The sequence below is a fragment of the Lycium barbarum genome, chromosome 9 (assembly GCF_019175385.1).
Source record: "Lycium barbarum isolate Lr01 chromosome 9, ASM1917538v2, whole genome shotgun sequence".
In the NCBI taxonomy this organism is placed as follows: domain Eukaryota; kingdom Viridiplantae; phylum Streptophyta; class Magnoliopsida; order Solanales; family Solanaceae; genus Lycium; species Lycium barbarum.
The window spans coordinates 32,158,461-32,171,952 of NC_083345.1; the positions used below are offsets into that span (position 1 = coordinate 32,158,461).

Sequence of the window (13,492 nt, forward strand, 5' to 3'; positions counted from 1 at the left end):
ATAAAATAATGAATAAGGTAAATTAGTCAAATTATAATTCTAATTGACGTTTTCTTAAAAAACCATGCAAAAGATAACATGACAAGTAAAATGAGTTAAACCGAGAATATTTACCAAAAATAACAAAAATAGTAGTCTTCGTTTAAATAGAAAATCAAATTTCTACTTTGTTTCGTTGTAAACATGTAAAATTAATTTAATAATTTGAATTAGAATTATTCAAATCAAAATTTGATAAAAAATAATAAGTATTTAACACCTTTAAATTAATCGAATTAAAATTAAAAGTATTAACTGATGCTTAAATATTGCTATTGTTTTATCTCAAAGAGAAGAAAATAGTTTCCTTTTAAACAAGTCTTCTGTTTTAAAAAGTAGGCAAAATACATCAAATCACCCTTAAACTATACCCAAAATGTCGATGTCACACCTAAACTATACGGGCGACCTATTACACACCTGAACATCTAAAAACTGAATTTATTTGCACCTTATAAGCTGACGTGGAAAAAAAATAATGATAATTTATAAATAGGTGAGTGAAGTAGTAAAAATAAATTTTAATTTAATAAAAACTGATTTTTTTTTAACTCTTCTTCTCTATTTTCACCACTACCACCCCCACCTCCCAAACCCGCCTCTCCTCCATTTCTCCACCACCACCACATCCCCCTCTTCTTCTTCACGCCCCACCCTCCATTCTTTCTACTCCCTTTCTTATTGCATAACCACCATTGTTTCCAATGAGCTTTAATATTTTCCAGTGAACTTCAATATTTTCCGGTGAGCTTTCATTTTTTCCGATCTTCATTTTTCGGTCATCAAATTTGCATCTAATCTACCTATAAAATAATAATGAGCTTCAATATTTTCCGATGAGCTTCAATATTTTCCGGTGAGCTTCCATTTTTTCCGATCTTCTTCATTTCCGGTCACCAAATTTGCATCTAATCTATCTATAAAATAAAATGGGAAATATTGAATAAATTTGCATCAAAAGGGAAATTTTCCTGTCACGAATTGCCCATTCAAATTGCACGGACTGCCTTCAAATGGCAGTGAAGAAATTGCATGCACTGCCCTTCAAATGGCAGTGAAGAAATTGCACGCAATGCCCTTTAAATGGCAGTGAAGAAATTGCACAGACGGCTCTTCAATGGGAAACAATGAAGAAATTGCATGAACTGCACTTTGGGGGTTGGTGGGAAGGTGGAGGAGAAGGGGGTGGGTGGGGTTGGGGGTGGCGGGAATGTGGAGGAGAAGGGGGAGGGGTTGGGGGGATGGTAATAAAGAAGAAGAAGTTGCAAAAAAAAAAATAGAAAAAAAGAAAAAAGAAACAGTACTGGAAGTTTATTTCCATGTGGCGCTGACGTGGATGCGCGTGTGGAACACCACACACTGCAAAAGTGTTATAATGCCTTGCAGGGTGCGAATAATTTCAGTTTTTAGATGTTCAGGTGTGTAATAGGTCGCCCGTATAGTTTATGTGTGATATCGACATTTTGGGTATAGTTTAAGGGTGATTTGATGTATTTTGCCTAAAAAGTATTAATAAATTTTTGTAGACTTTGTATTCGTAGCAAACACTAATATAATAAAGTTTTGGATACGGAGTACAAACTACAATGTTATATTAATCATGTTTTGAACATAGTATATATATATATATATATGCATAAAAACAGTGCAAACTAATAATGTAAAAAAAAAAAAGGCACCTCATATTAAAAAATCAAACAATATTCATGTAATTTCCAAAGTATCTCATTAAGTCAATAATGATGGATTCATTGCCACATGCGTATCAACTCATTAGTGGGAGCAAATGAAATTATTGTACAGCAAAAAACATGGACCCCAAATTATTGCTTTTCTTCAAAAGGTTAAGTAGTCAAACCATACAATTTTCTTTAAGTAGCCAAACCATACAATTTTCTTTCTTTTTTTATATTGGCCTGAGATCTAATCTAAATATTGAACTGTTGTATTTGCTATTCCGCCATGTCATTTATTTGTTATGTTTACTAAAATAAATATACTTAAAATATTTATATTTTAAAATAAGATAAAATTTAATTACTTTTTCATTTTATTCTTACTCTAATAAATGTGAAAAGAGATTAATGTAGTAAAAAAAAAAATCAAATGGAGATCAAATAATGAATAAGGTAAATTGGTCAAATTAAAATTCTAATTGACGTTTCATTAAAAAACCATGCAAAAGATAACATGACAAGTAAAATGAGTTAAATCGAGAATATTTACCAAAAATTAAAAAATAGTATTTCTTTTTTAAATAGAAAATCAATTTCTACTTTGTTTCGTTTTAAACATGTAAAATTAATTTAATAATTTGAATTAGAATTATCCATATCAAAATTTGATAAAAAATAATAAGTATTTTAGACTTTAAATTAATCGAATTAAAATTGAAGTATCAACTGATGCTTAAATATTTCTTTTGTTTTATATCAAAGAGAGCAAAATAGTTTCATTTTAAACAAGTCTTCTCTTTTAAAAAGTATTAATAAATTTTGACCGACTTTGTATTCGTAACAAACACTAATATAATATAATTTTAGATACGGAGCACAAACTACAATATTATATTAATCGTGTTTTGAACATAGTATATATATCTATATGCATAAAAACAGTACAATCCTATGTATGTTTATTAGCAATATAAAATATACATATATTATCACTATCCAAACACAACTACATAGACATAGATACACTATAATCCAAAGTGTTGCGCACGGTCATAGGCCGTCTAGTTTCCTTTATATTCCTCAGTTATTCTTCTATCTCCATCACTTTCTTCTTTAACCAAATTGATCTGAGTTTGTAAATTTGGGTTTCATCTGAAATTACTTATCCTTTTCTTCTTTCATTTTTTCCCCAAATTATTGGAAGACCATCTTCTTCATTACCATTTTCGTGATCTCATCCAATTTTTTTTTAATAATCAAACACTTTCTTGAGGATGAAAATTTCTGTCAATTTCCTTAAAAAGAATATATTTTTAACTTTGGATACTTGCAATTTAAAAGAATACAAACTTATCAACCTCAACCAAGCCCTAAATATTGCAGCACATTCACTATCTATAAATCTGAAGATAGGTAAACGTGTTTTAGTACTGAAAATCTGAAATAAAGTAAAAGCTGTCCAAAACTTATCAAAATACAGTTGGCCAAAAATCTAGTGACAAAGAACAATTAAGTTCAATAATCAACACCAAGGGCTAAGCTGAACTCCATGAAAGCCGAACTAGATGAATTCATTGCTATTAGTGCATGGAAATTTCAGTTCCCTAATACAACCATGTGACAAGCTAGTATTCATTGCTACTAAGTGCGCAAAGAATTCATCCGCTGATCAATAAGTAGTCCAAAATTTCAAGCTGTAGAAACCAATGAAATCAAATTAGACTACACAAAGATTAAACAAACACTCAATTGATTCACGCAACCATCAGCATACACGACAGAAACAGAAGAGACTCAGCAAAAAAAAAAAAAAAAATTAACTGAACAATCTCATCGTTTTAATCTAATGAAGAATATAGCTTGTGAATTGCAATAGCGAAAGAGCGTGCAGTGTTGCAATCATGTACAAATTCACTACTTTATAGGAGACTAGACATTTGCAGTTTAGATAAATGTTTCTTTTAAGGATTTTGGTCAAGGGTGGTAACACTTATTTCAGCAAGTCTCAAATTAAGAGGACCAATAAGTGTCAACTCCCTCATGTGGTCATACAACCATCTAAGTTATTCTACTATAGCATTCAAGACCAAATAAAAGTCACAAAAGGAAGGAAATTAAGTATAATGCAAGTTACAAAGAGATCAAAGTTTGCACAACACACAAGAATGAAATAACAAGGGATCAAAAAAATGGAACGACATGATAAGTGCACACAGATTTTAAAATCATACTTCGAATACCACATGAAGAGGATTAGTCTTACATGAGTAGATCATTAATGTAATCAGAATCAAACATCTAAATTTTAATGCACATCTTAATATTCATATGTATATTAAGATTCAGAGGTCTGAATCTCAATAAAAACAAATGAGGCCTAAAGTACGCCTTATTTCATTAGGTCTAAAGCAAAGAGGTCAAATAAGTGTTAACTCCCTTATGTGGTTATACAACCATCTAAGTTATACTATTATAGCATTTCAAGACCAAACAAAAGTGAAAAAAGGTAGGAAATTAACCAAACTGCAAGTTACAAGAGATGAAAGTTTGCACCATGAAACGTAAAAGGAATAACAAGGGATCAAAAAGTTGAAATGACATGATAAATGCACAAATACTATAAAAATTATACTTCAAATATCACGTCAAGAAGAATAGTCTTACATGAGTAGTTCTTTAGTACATTCTCCCCTCACACTTACGAGAGCCACATCTACAATCCTTTCTCTTCAGATTTCCATTTTTATCATAAACATGGTCAATCTGGTAGTTGTAGTGATAAGTAAGCTCCTCTAATGGAGCAATACTCTCGGAAGCGAAAAACATTACGTGAGGTACTCTCCTATCACCATGGTCGTACATGACATTTTGAGCATAAAGGTTCGGTGAGCAGCTATGGTTGATAAATCTTCCAACATTCCCATATTTTGCCGCATCGAGAGTAAATCCATCTTCATCCTTCCTCTTAACAGAATTTGACTCAACTTTGAATTTCTTATTACGCATAGCATTCCTTTTGGGAAATTCTTCATCATAGTTGCCGACATCAAACAAGTACTCATCATGATCTGTTCTAATTTCGGCTTCCTTTTCATCAAGCAACTCCCCAACATATTCACATATAAAACTTCCGGATGAGACGTTATCTCGTGACCTCAAACCCCATCCTCTTGATTCGGTCTTGAAAACCTCCAAATGGTACAGAGGACCATGTTGGCTAACCCTATTTTTGCAAGAGGGAGGACATTTGCAAGATGGACCACACTCATGAACAAGAGGCTTTGCTCTAATAACAGAGCCTCTTTTGTTGAATGGAATCTCACCTCCGTTCCTAGAGGTACAGCAACATTGCTTAGAATCCGAGCATCCACTTGTGCAACTGCAACCTTGAGGCCTAGAGATATAAAACCAATCTGGATACTGCATGATGGTAATGTAAGTGAATGGTGGGGGTTTCTCATCATCCATTGCATTGACAGCAGGGATCGGTAACTTCTCCTTTCCTTGCGAGACATCATAGTCCACAACAAACTCCGACTGCATAACCTCCGTAACTGATTTTCTTGCCTTGTTAACATTTGCACGAAAATGATTTACCTTGCCTAAATTTGCAGGCCGTGACACTAGCTCACGAGTAAGTTTTGGTTGGTCAAGATTTCTTTTCAGTTCAAACTTGAAAACGTACTTTCCAGTTGGACCTTTTTCTTGCCAACACTTAGTCACAGTGTAGAGCCCATCGTAAATGTATCTTATATCACTCTTTTTACCATTCATTCTTTTTCGGCCACAAATAACCCTCACTGGATTTCCCAACTCCACGGAATTCTTCAAGGCAAGATTACCCCTTTCAAGCTTCTGATCTTCCATTCTTGCATTAACATAAACTTTTGGATTCCCACCTTGACCTACATAAATGAATGTTTGAGAAGATAGGGCCTCGTTCTCGTATCGACCAGAATCAACAATGCTAGTTGCAACATCTTTTCCGTTAATATTCGCATAATCGATACCCTTAATAAATTGGTGATGTAGTCCGATCATAACAAGTTCTGCCCTAAACCGGAATTGATCCCCAATTTTAACTCCAGGAACATGTCCAAAGTTCCACTCACAATTTACCCACTTTTTCTGATTTTTCAAACTCATTGCTGCCTCTATATGGAGACATCTTTTAGATTGTCCTTCATGTTTCTCTGCTTTATTTTCTCGCAAAAGTTTAGTATATAGGTCATCAAAAAGTTTCAGAGTCTCTCTAACTTCTTTCACTTTCTGAGTATGTTCATATTCAGTTAACAATCCATGATTAGAAACACCACACATAACAGCAGAATTCCTTGAATCTTCTTGAGAAACTCCGGTATGTATTGGCTTCTTGTTGACTATAGATTCACATTGATCCCAATCTGGCTCGAAATCGACTGCATCTTCAGTATTAATCATGCACTTGCCAAGGGATTCAGTTAACAATCCATGATTAGAAACACCACACATAACAGCAGAATTCCTTGAATCTTCTTGAGAAACTCCGGTATGTATTGGCTTCTTGTTGACTATAGATTCACATTGATCCCAATCTGGCTCAAAATCGACTGCATCTTCAGTATCAATCATGCACTTGCCAAGGGATTCTAGACACCTACTTGCTTTTGCCTGCATTATCTCACCCTTGCCATCTTTCTTACCGGCACTTCGGAACTTGAGAGTTAAATTTAGTGAGTTCCACTCGAAGGGGGATAAGATGCAGATTTCATCATCATCTACACCACTCCTGGATTCATCATCAGAAATTTTTTCGTGATGATCACTCCTGCTTGTTTCCTTACTAGGTTCAGTTCGACTTCCGATTAGATTTTCCGGTGCAACAATAGCAGGCAATTCTGGTCCATTTTCAATAGGCCCAACTTTAATAGACCAATCACATCTATGTTGTTGAGTAGATTCATCCTGCATAAGATTCTTTTTTTGATTTCCATTAGTAGGTTGACATGAGGTTTTCACATGACTTGAATTACCAACCTCTTCTGGAGGCACACCAGTTGCAACAAAATCATTCTTTTTAGCCTGCCCAAGAATTGGTGGAAAATCAATTTGCATATCTTTTTCCTCCGCTTCCCATTCAGTAGGCACAAAAACACTTATGGGCTCAGCTGACTCAATCACATTCATAGCAACTTCAGAACAACTTTTGATCTCAGCATCAACGGAGCATTGAGTACCGCTTCCAATCTTCTTTTGAGGAACACAAGGACCACATTTCTCAGGAAAATTCCTCATAGAATCAACTTTTACACGCTTGGTAGTGGATGGGAATTCCGGGTAGATCGGAATTCTGCTTCTGCTCTTTTCACGAACAAATGGACCACAATTTTCAGGAAAAGTCCGGGTAGTATCAACTTTTAGGTGCTTAAATGTGGAGGGAGATCTAGTATCAACGCTCTGATATACTCTCTTCCCTAGCATCTTTGAGGGACTTGTTTCCGCTAACACAAATATCTACATTTTATAAAAGTCGGCACAATTTAGAACCCTCCTATAACCCAATTTTACTGATTGTACAATAGCAAACAATTTTACGATAAAACAAAGAGATAATGGTCAAAAACACACATGAACCATCACTTTTTTGCAAGTTTCACACCCCAACTATCAACAGTTCTCTTTTCCCTTTTCCTACCTAAACTATCACAATCAATGTATTAAAACACCCATAGTGACACTTCAAGTAGGAAATGGAACAACTGATAGTTGACCTAGTCAGTTTCGAGGTGTGTTTTTAAAAAAATAGACAGTGATAGTTCAGTTACGAAAAAGGAACAACTGATAGTTGGGGTGTGGACTCCCAAAAAAAAGTGTTTTTGACCAATTAAGTCTAAAACAAATACATTGCATGACTATTAACAGCTAACAAGACAAGGCATTGCGAATGTTGGAACCAAAAAAAAAAAAAAAAAAGGTTGCAGCAAAGGAAAACACAAAAAGAAACAAAAAATTTGAAGATAGGAGCAGATATTAATAGCCTGTTTAGCCAAACTTCTAAAATCAGCTTATTTTGAAAAGTATTTTTTTACGAAGTGCTTTTCAAAAAAGTACTTTTGCGATAAACAATTTGTGTTTGATCAATTAATATAAAAAGTAATTTCGAGCAGCAACTAATATTAATGTATGGTTTTTTATGAAACCATGCTTGTATCCATTGTTCTTAAAATTATGTGGTATGGTGCTATAAACCCGTTGTAATTATGTGGCTATATAACCATGAAAAAAGTTCAATTTTTGTAACCACGGATTTGATGGTTTTTGCATGGTTACGTATTTCATTTTTCCATTATACCCCACCCTCTACCACCCCCACCCACCCTACCACCCACCCCACCCATCAACCCAACCACCACCCACTACCCCTCACCATCACCCAACCCCACCCCACAACCACTCACCCCCACCCTCATCCCACAACAACCCACCCCCTCCACAACCCACTATCCCTCACCACCACCCAACCCCACCCCATAACCACTCACCCCACCCTCATCCCACAACAACCACCCCCTCCACAACCCACTACCCCTCACCACCACCCAACCCCACCCCACCCTACCACCCACTACCCCCACCCTCATACCACAACCCACTACCCCCACCCTCATACCACAACCACCCACCACCACCCCTTCCACCCACCCAACACCTACTTATTTTTTAAAGTTCCTATTTTATCCTTTACTTGAGTTTTATTGATATATATAAACTAATTTCTAATTAAGAGTTAATGGTATTTTAGTAAACTTACAACTTATTATACAGTATCATACGGTCAAACCAAACAATGCAAATGTTATTAAACCACAACAAACGATACAGGTTATCCAAATATTGCCTTCATTAATACAGTACAATACAATACAACACCATACTATAGCATACCATACTGCACATTAATGAACCACGGGAAACAACCATCCAAACAGAGTGTAAGTGTATTTTTATTTTTCTAAAATAAGCGCTTTTGGCTTCTCAAAAGCTTGGCCAAACAAGCTATAAGAAGAGTAAAAAAACTCACATTAGGGCTAAATGAGATTGAAAAGAAACCTGCATGCAGAGCAGAATTCTGAAACCCTTTGAAAATGGCAGTTTATTAACTTGGATTTGGGAGGGAAATTAGTGCCATAGAAATAGGTGAATTAGAAGCATTTACTAGATTAGCACCGAAAGTACTGTTACCACTCCTCTTTAAACTAATGGGTTGTTATAATTAAAACTTTTTCTACAGAAAATAGTGTTGGGAAACTTTTTACCAAGGGGGAGAAGAAAAGCAGTTAAGGGCTAATTCTGCAAATAATTACTAACTGAGGGACTATGTAGCAAAGTGTTTGACTGAACACTAAATTTTAAAATCAAAGGAAGATTTTTGAAATTTATAGCGTGTAAATATAAATATTAAGGTCCCAATTAATGTGATATAGTTTGAGTGGTTATAAAGTTTAAGAAATAAAGGAATGACTTTTGAATTTTGTGGTCTAAAACAAGCTAAATATATTTGTGTGGTAATAAATCACCTCGTTAAGCGTAAAAGATAAAGTTTAAAGTTAAATTGTTGCCAAAGCCAGGCAGGCACACACAAGAAAGTACAGACTAAAAAGGAAAGTGTATCACATAAATTGAGACAGAAGGAGTACTAAGTACAAAAATGTGTCATAATTTTGGGACGGACTATAAAGGAAAAAGTGTTACATAACTAATAGCCTGTTTTTGAAAAATATTTTTTTGTCAAAGGTGTTTTTTGAAAATATATTTTTTTGGAGAATATCAGTTTGTGCTTGGCATATATTCTAAAGGGAAAAGGGTAAAAAATACTCCTCTATTTTGTGAAAAGGGCTACAAATATCATCCGTTACGAATTTGAGTCGAAAATATCTCTCCCGACATTAAAGTTTTCAAATATACCCCTCCTGGCATTAGTTAACTTCTAGCACCCTTTTCAAATGTGTGTCGGGTCGGGTTTAAAAAATAAAATCGTGTTATTTTGGCAAATTTGAATATTTCCGTTAAGAGGGGTATATTTGAAAACTTTTACGAGGGAGTGTATTTTTTACCCAAATTCGTAACGAAGGATATTTTTAGCTCTTTTTCTAAAATGGAGGGGTATTTTTTACCCTTTTTCCTGTTCCAAAATGCATCTAGTAAAAGGTACTACTACTTTTTTTAGCTTTTGAAAAATAACTTTGTTACTACTAAAAAATATTTATTTATTTCTTCCAAGCTTAGTCAAATATCTCAACTTTTTAAAATAAACACTTTTAACTTTTCGAAAGCTTAGCTAAACAGGCTATTAGATTCTCCAACAGAAAGATACATTAAACATCCTTATATTTAAAAATTATCACAAATCCATAGTCCAATTGTGAGTTCGTAAAAATATAGTAATGGGAGAATGATAAAGGGGAGAGAGACTAATTTAACCTAAACTTTGTGAAACAATTTAGATCTACCCTCCATTAATAGTTGGGATTACTTCTATCCTTATCGTTACCAAAATGTGCTAGAACCTTGTTGACTATGGCCTCATTTGTTTACATTAAGATTAAGACGTTTTAATCTGAATGCACAAATGAATGATTGAGATGTTGTCTCCACATCTGAACACTGAATGATTAAGACTGTTTGTTTTTCAACATCTAGATGTGCATAATGTATCTATTTAAATATACAATTTATTTAAAAAAGTAAATAAATATTAGAAAATCAATATAAATCTAATAAGATAAAATTATTATTTGATTTAAAAAGTGAAATATTTATGTTTGCTAGTGATGGTGGATATGCTCTGTAGTGGTATAGTGACTGGCACGATGGAGGTGATTGGTGATGGTGGAGTTGGTTGATGTTAGTGATTGACGGTGGTGGTGGCTAAATAATGTGTGGTGGTTGGCGATGGTGTTCGTGGTAGTTGGTAGCTATGCTAGTTATGATGGTAGAGGTAGTTGGTAGTAAGGATTGATCGGTGGTGGTAAGAGCTGATAGTGGTAGTGGTGACTACAACGACAATGACAACAACGGTGGCGATGGCTATTGACATAATTATAATAATGAAGGTGATAAATGTGGTACGATTGATGGTAGTGGTTGTAAGCAGTGATCGGTGATGGTTGACGGTGGTGATTGTGATGGCAGAGATAGTTAGTGATGGTGGCTAGCAGTTGACTACAATGATGACGATTGACAATGGTGGTGGTGATGGAAGAGGTGTTTAGTGATAGTGGAGTTAGGGTGGGTGTGGAAGGAGTGGGGTCGAAGGTGGAGAGTGGATGGGTCAGTAGGTGGTGGGGGTGGTGGTGATTGTGATGGCAAAGTTGGTTAATAATAGTGGGTGAGGGATGAAGAGGGGGTTGGGGTGGGTGTTGGTGGGGCGGGTGTTGTGGTGGGGTGTGGGTGGAGGTGGAGCTGGTGGTTGTGGACAAAGTGGTAGTAAAAGTTATCCATACAAAAATACTTCTTAATAATATTAAGACTTTGTTTAAGATCTTAATGATTAAGACTTATTCAGACCAAATAAGTGAGGTTCAAACATCCACTAAGTACAAACAAATGAGGCCTAACAAAATCTTTCAAACGTATGATTCAAATGGGATGACTTGTATTGTATACAAATTGACCCGTTGGAAATATCACTATCAGAAAATTGCTAATTTTGGGCAAACGTCCAATCGAACTTTGCTCGTCAGCAATGGGATTCCGATGAAAAATCTATCCGAAATATTAAACAAGAGCCAAATTCCAACGGATTTTAATTAATAGATAGTTGTTAAAGTCACCCATATTTATAATTGTTCATATTAATATATATTGAGAAATAGGGACCTAAAAGGCAAAAACATACCTTTAAAAATAAAGTTGATAATGCTCTTGACCCTATGCTTTTGCCCAATTGAGAGAACCCTTATGATTTTGCCTGGTTGACTGACAATACAAAAAAAAAAATGAAAATACATTAAAGATTACAAAAGATAAAAAATAGTTAGTATTATAATTAAAATGCATTACACCTTTCAATATTGACTTATAACAATTTCAGGATGCAATTAAACTTGAGATAACTAACATATATTTTTAGTCCTAAAGAAACAATTGTTATTATCTGTGTTCCGAATAGTAATTTAATAAAGCAGTTTCTGTTTTATAATCTGGAAACAAAAAAAAACACTTAAACAAAAATTTAGAAAAGCGGAAATTTATTCCGAGTCTACAACTTGTTTGTGTGTCCTTATGGAATTATAACCCCTCACCGTTGTTAAGAATTTGGTTACTTCCTTCCGGGATAGAACGGAAAAAACGTTTCTATAATAACAACAATGAAAAATACAAAACTCCGACGAACTCAAATGGCGGAGCAAACCATACCACACTTGCTTTTAGTTTAAAAATGATGCACACAAGAAGAGAAGTGTCGTCTATTCACCAACCAATACAAAGAGGATAACATTGTTTTTAAATGAACATAATAAAATCTAAAATATAAGACAATAGAGTTGAGACCTGAAGATCAATAACAACTGAAAATATGAAGTTAGAATTATCTCCCAACCATCAAATAAAGCTCACACCCATTCTCACTTAAAGAGTATGTGATTGTATTAATAAAAATAGAGATTTATGGTTCTCAATCTTCATAATTGAGATAGATGGCGAAGACAAGATATTCAAAGGTTAGTTAAATAATTTTGAGGGTCAACAAAGCCAATAAAGGAATTTTGCACATGATTTGCATAGAAAGTCATAGGCTTTCATCACCCACTCATGCCAGCACGCTAGCCCTTTTCCAACCTAGTAGAGGGGCTATTAGTTGTGACGGCACAACATTCTAGTAAATAGGAAAAGACAATTGAAATTACTAATGACGGATGGAAGTTGAGAGTAGAACATGTTCGACGTCTTGCCCTTGTATCCATAGTCTTAAATTGAAAATGATGGGAATCCTATCGATAAAGAAAAGACATAATTACCATCTCTAGATTAGGGCTGCATATCGACCGGTTCAACTTATCGGTCAATTTGTAGACATAATAAACCGTTAAAAGAACTGTTAAGATATCGGTTATCGATCAATCGGATATTGACCATTATAGATTTAACTGTTAAGACTTCACATAAAAATTTCATTATAGATTTAAAATAAACTGGTGATAGAAGAATTATCTGAATGGGTTTCTTCCTACAAGACACAAGACAAATGTTATACACATTCACACATCTATTACCATGTAAATACAACAAAGTAGAGGACAATATGCGCATTCTAATAAACAAATTCTACAAAATATAGTTAACATGATACATGGAAACAGTTCCCAAATATTGAAGTAGAGACGTTTGAGAAATTAGATAAATTACTATTGGGTTATCGGTTCACCCGTTAAAAAAATAAACGAAACCAAGAATCGAAAATAACCCAACAATTTGGGACAATGAACCGATACCCCAATAGTTAAACAAATAACCCGAACCATTAACCCAATAACCAATTATCGATTTGGATTATTGATTTTACCATTAATGCACATCTTAACATATACTACACACATATCTCAACACATATACACACACACACTCCTAAAGGTTAAACCCATCAAATTAAAATCCTAGCTACGCCTTAGTCCTTCGTGTGCCTCGCGGCATTTTTTAAGCGCCTCACCTAGGTGCAAAATTAACCAACATTGTGGTTACAAGTCCGTGTGCCTCATGGCGTCTCTCAAGCGGCTCACCTATGGGCGAAGATAACA

The 13,492-nt window shown here is 34.6% G+C and overlaps 1 protein-coding gene across 2 annotated transcripts; it reads right to left on the reverse strand.

Annotated features, from left to right (window-relative positions):
• Positions 1–3,067: 3,067 nt before the first annotated feature.
• On the reverse strand, positions 3,068–8,973 carry LOC132611091 (histone-lysine N-methyltransferase, H3 lysine-9 specific SUVH5-like). 2 transcript variants are annotated; one of them, XM_060325498.1, is made up of 3 exons: positions 8,805–8,973; positions 4,380–7,208; positions 3,068–3,409 (listed from the first exon to the last, which is right to left on the reverse strand). In XM_060325498.1, the coding sequence occupies exons 1-2, from the start codon at positions 8,808–8,810 to the stop codon at positions 4,392–4,394; spliced, it is 2,823 nt and encodes a 940-aa protein (XP_060181481.1). In that variant the 5' UTR covers positions 8,811–8,973; the 3' UTR covers positions 3,068–3,409; positions 4,380–4,391. The 2 variants fall into 2 exon arrangements, with proteins under 2 accessions (XP_060181481.1, XP_060181482.1); XM_060325499.1 differs by having other exon boundaries at positions 8,776–8,973.
• Positions 8,974–13,492: the final 4,519 nt, after the last annotated feature.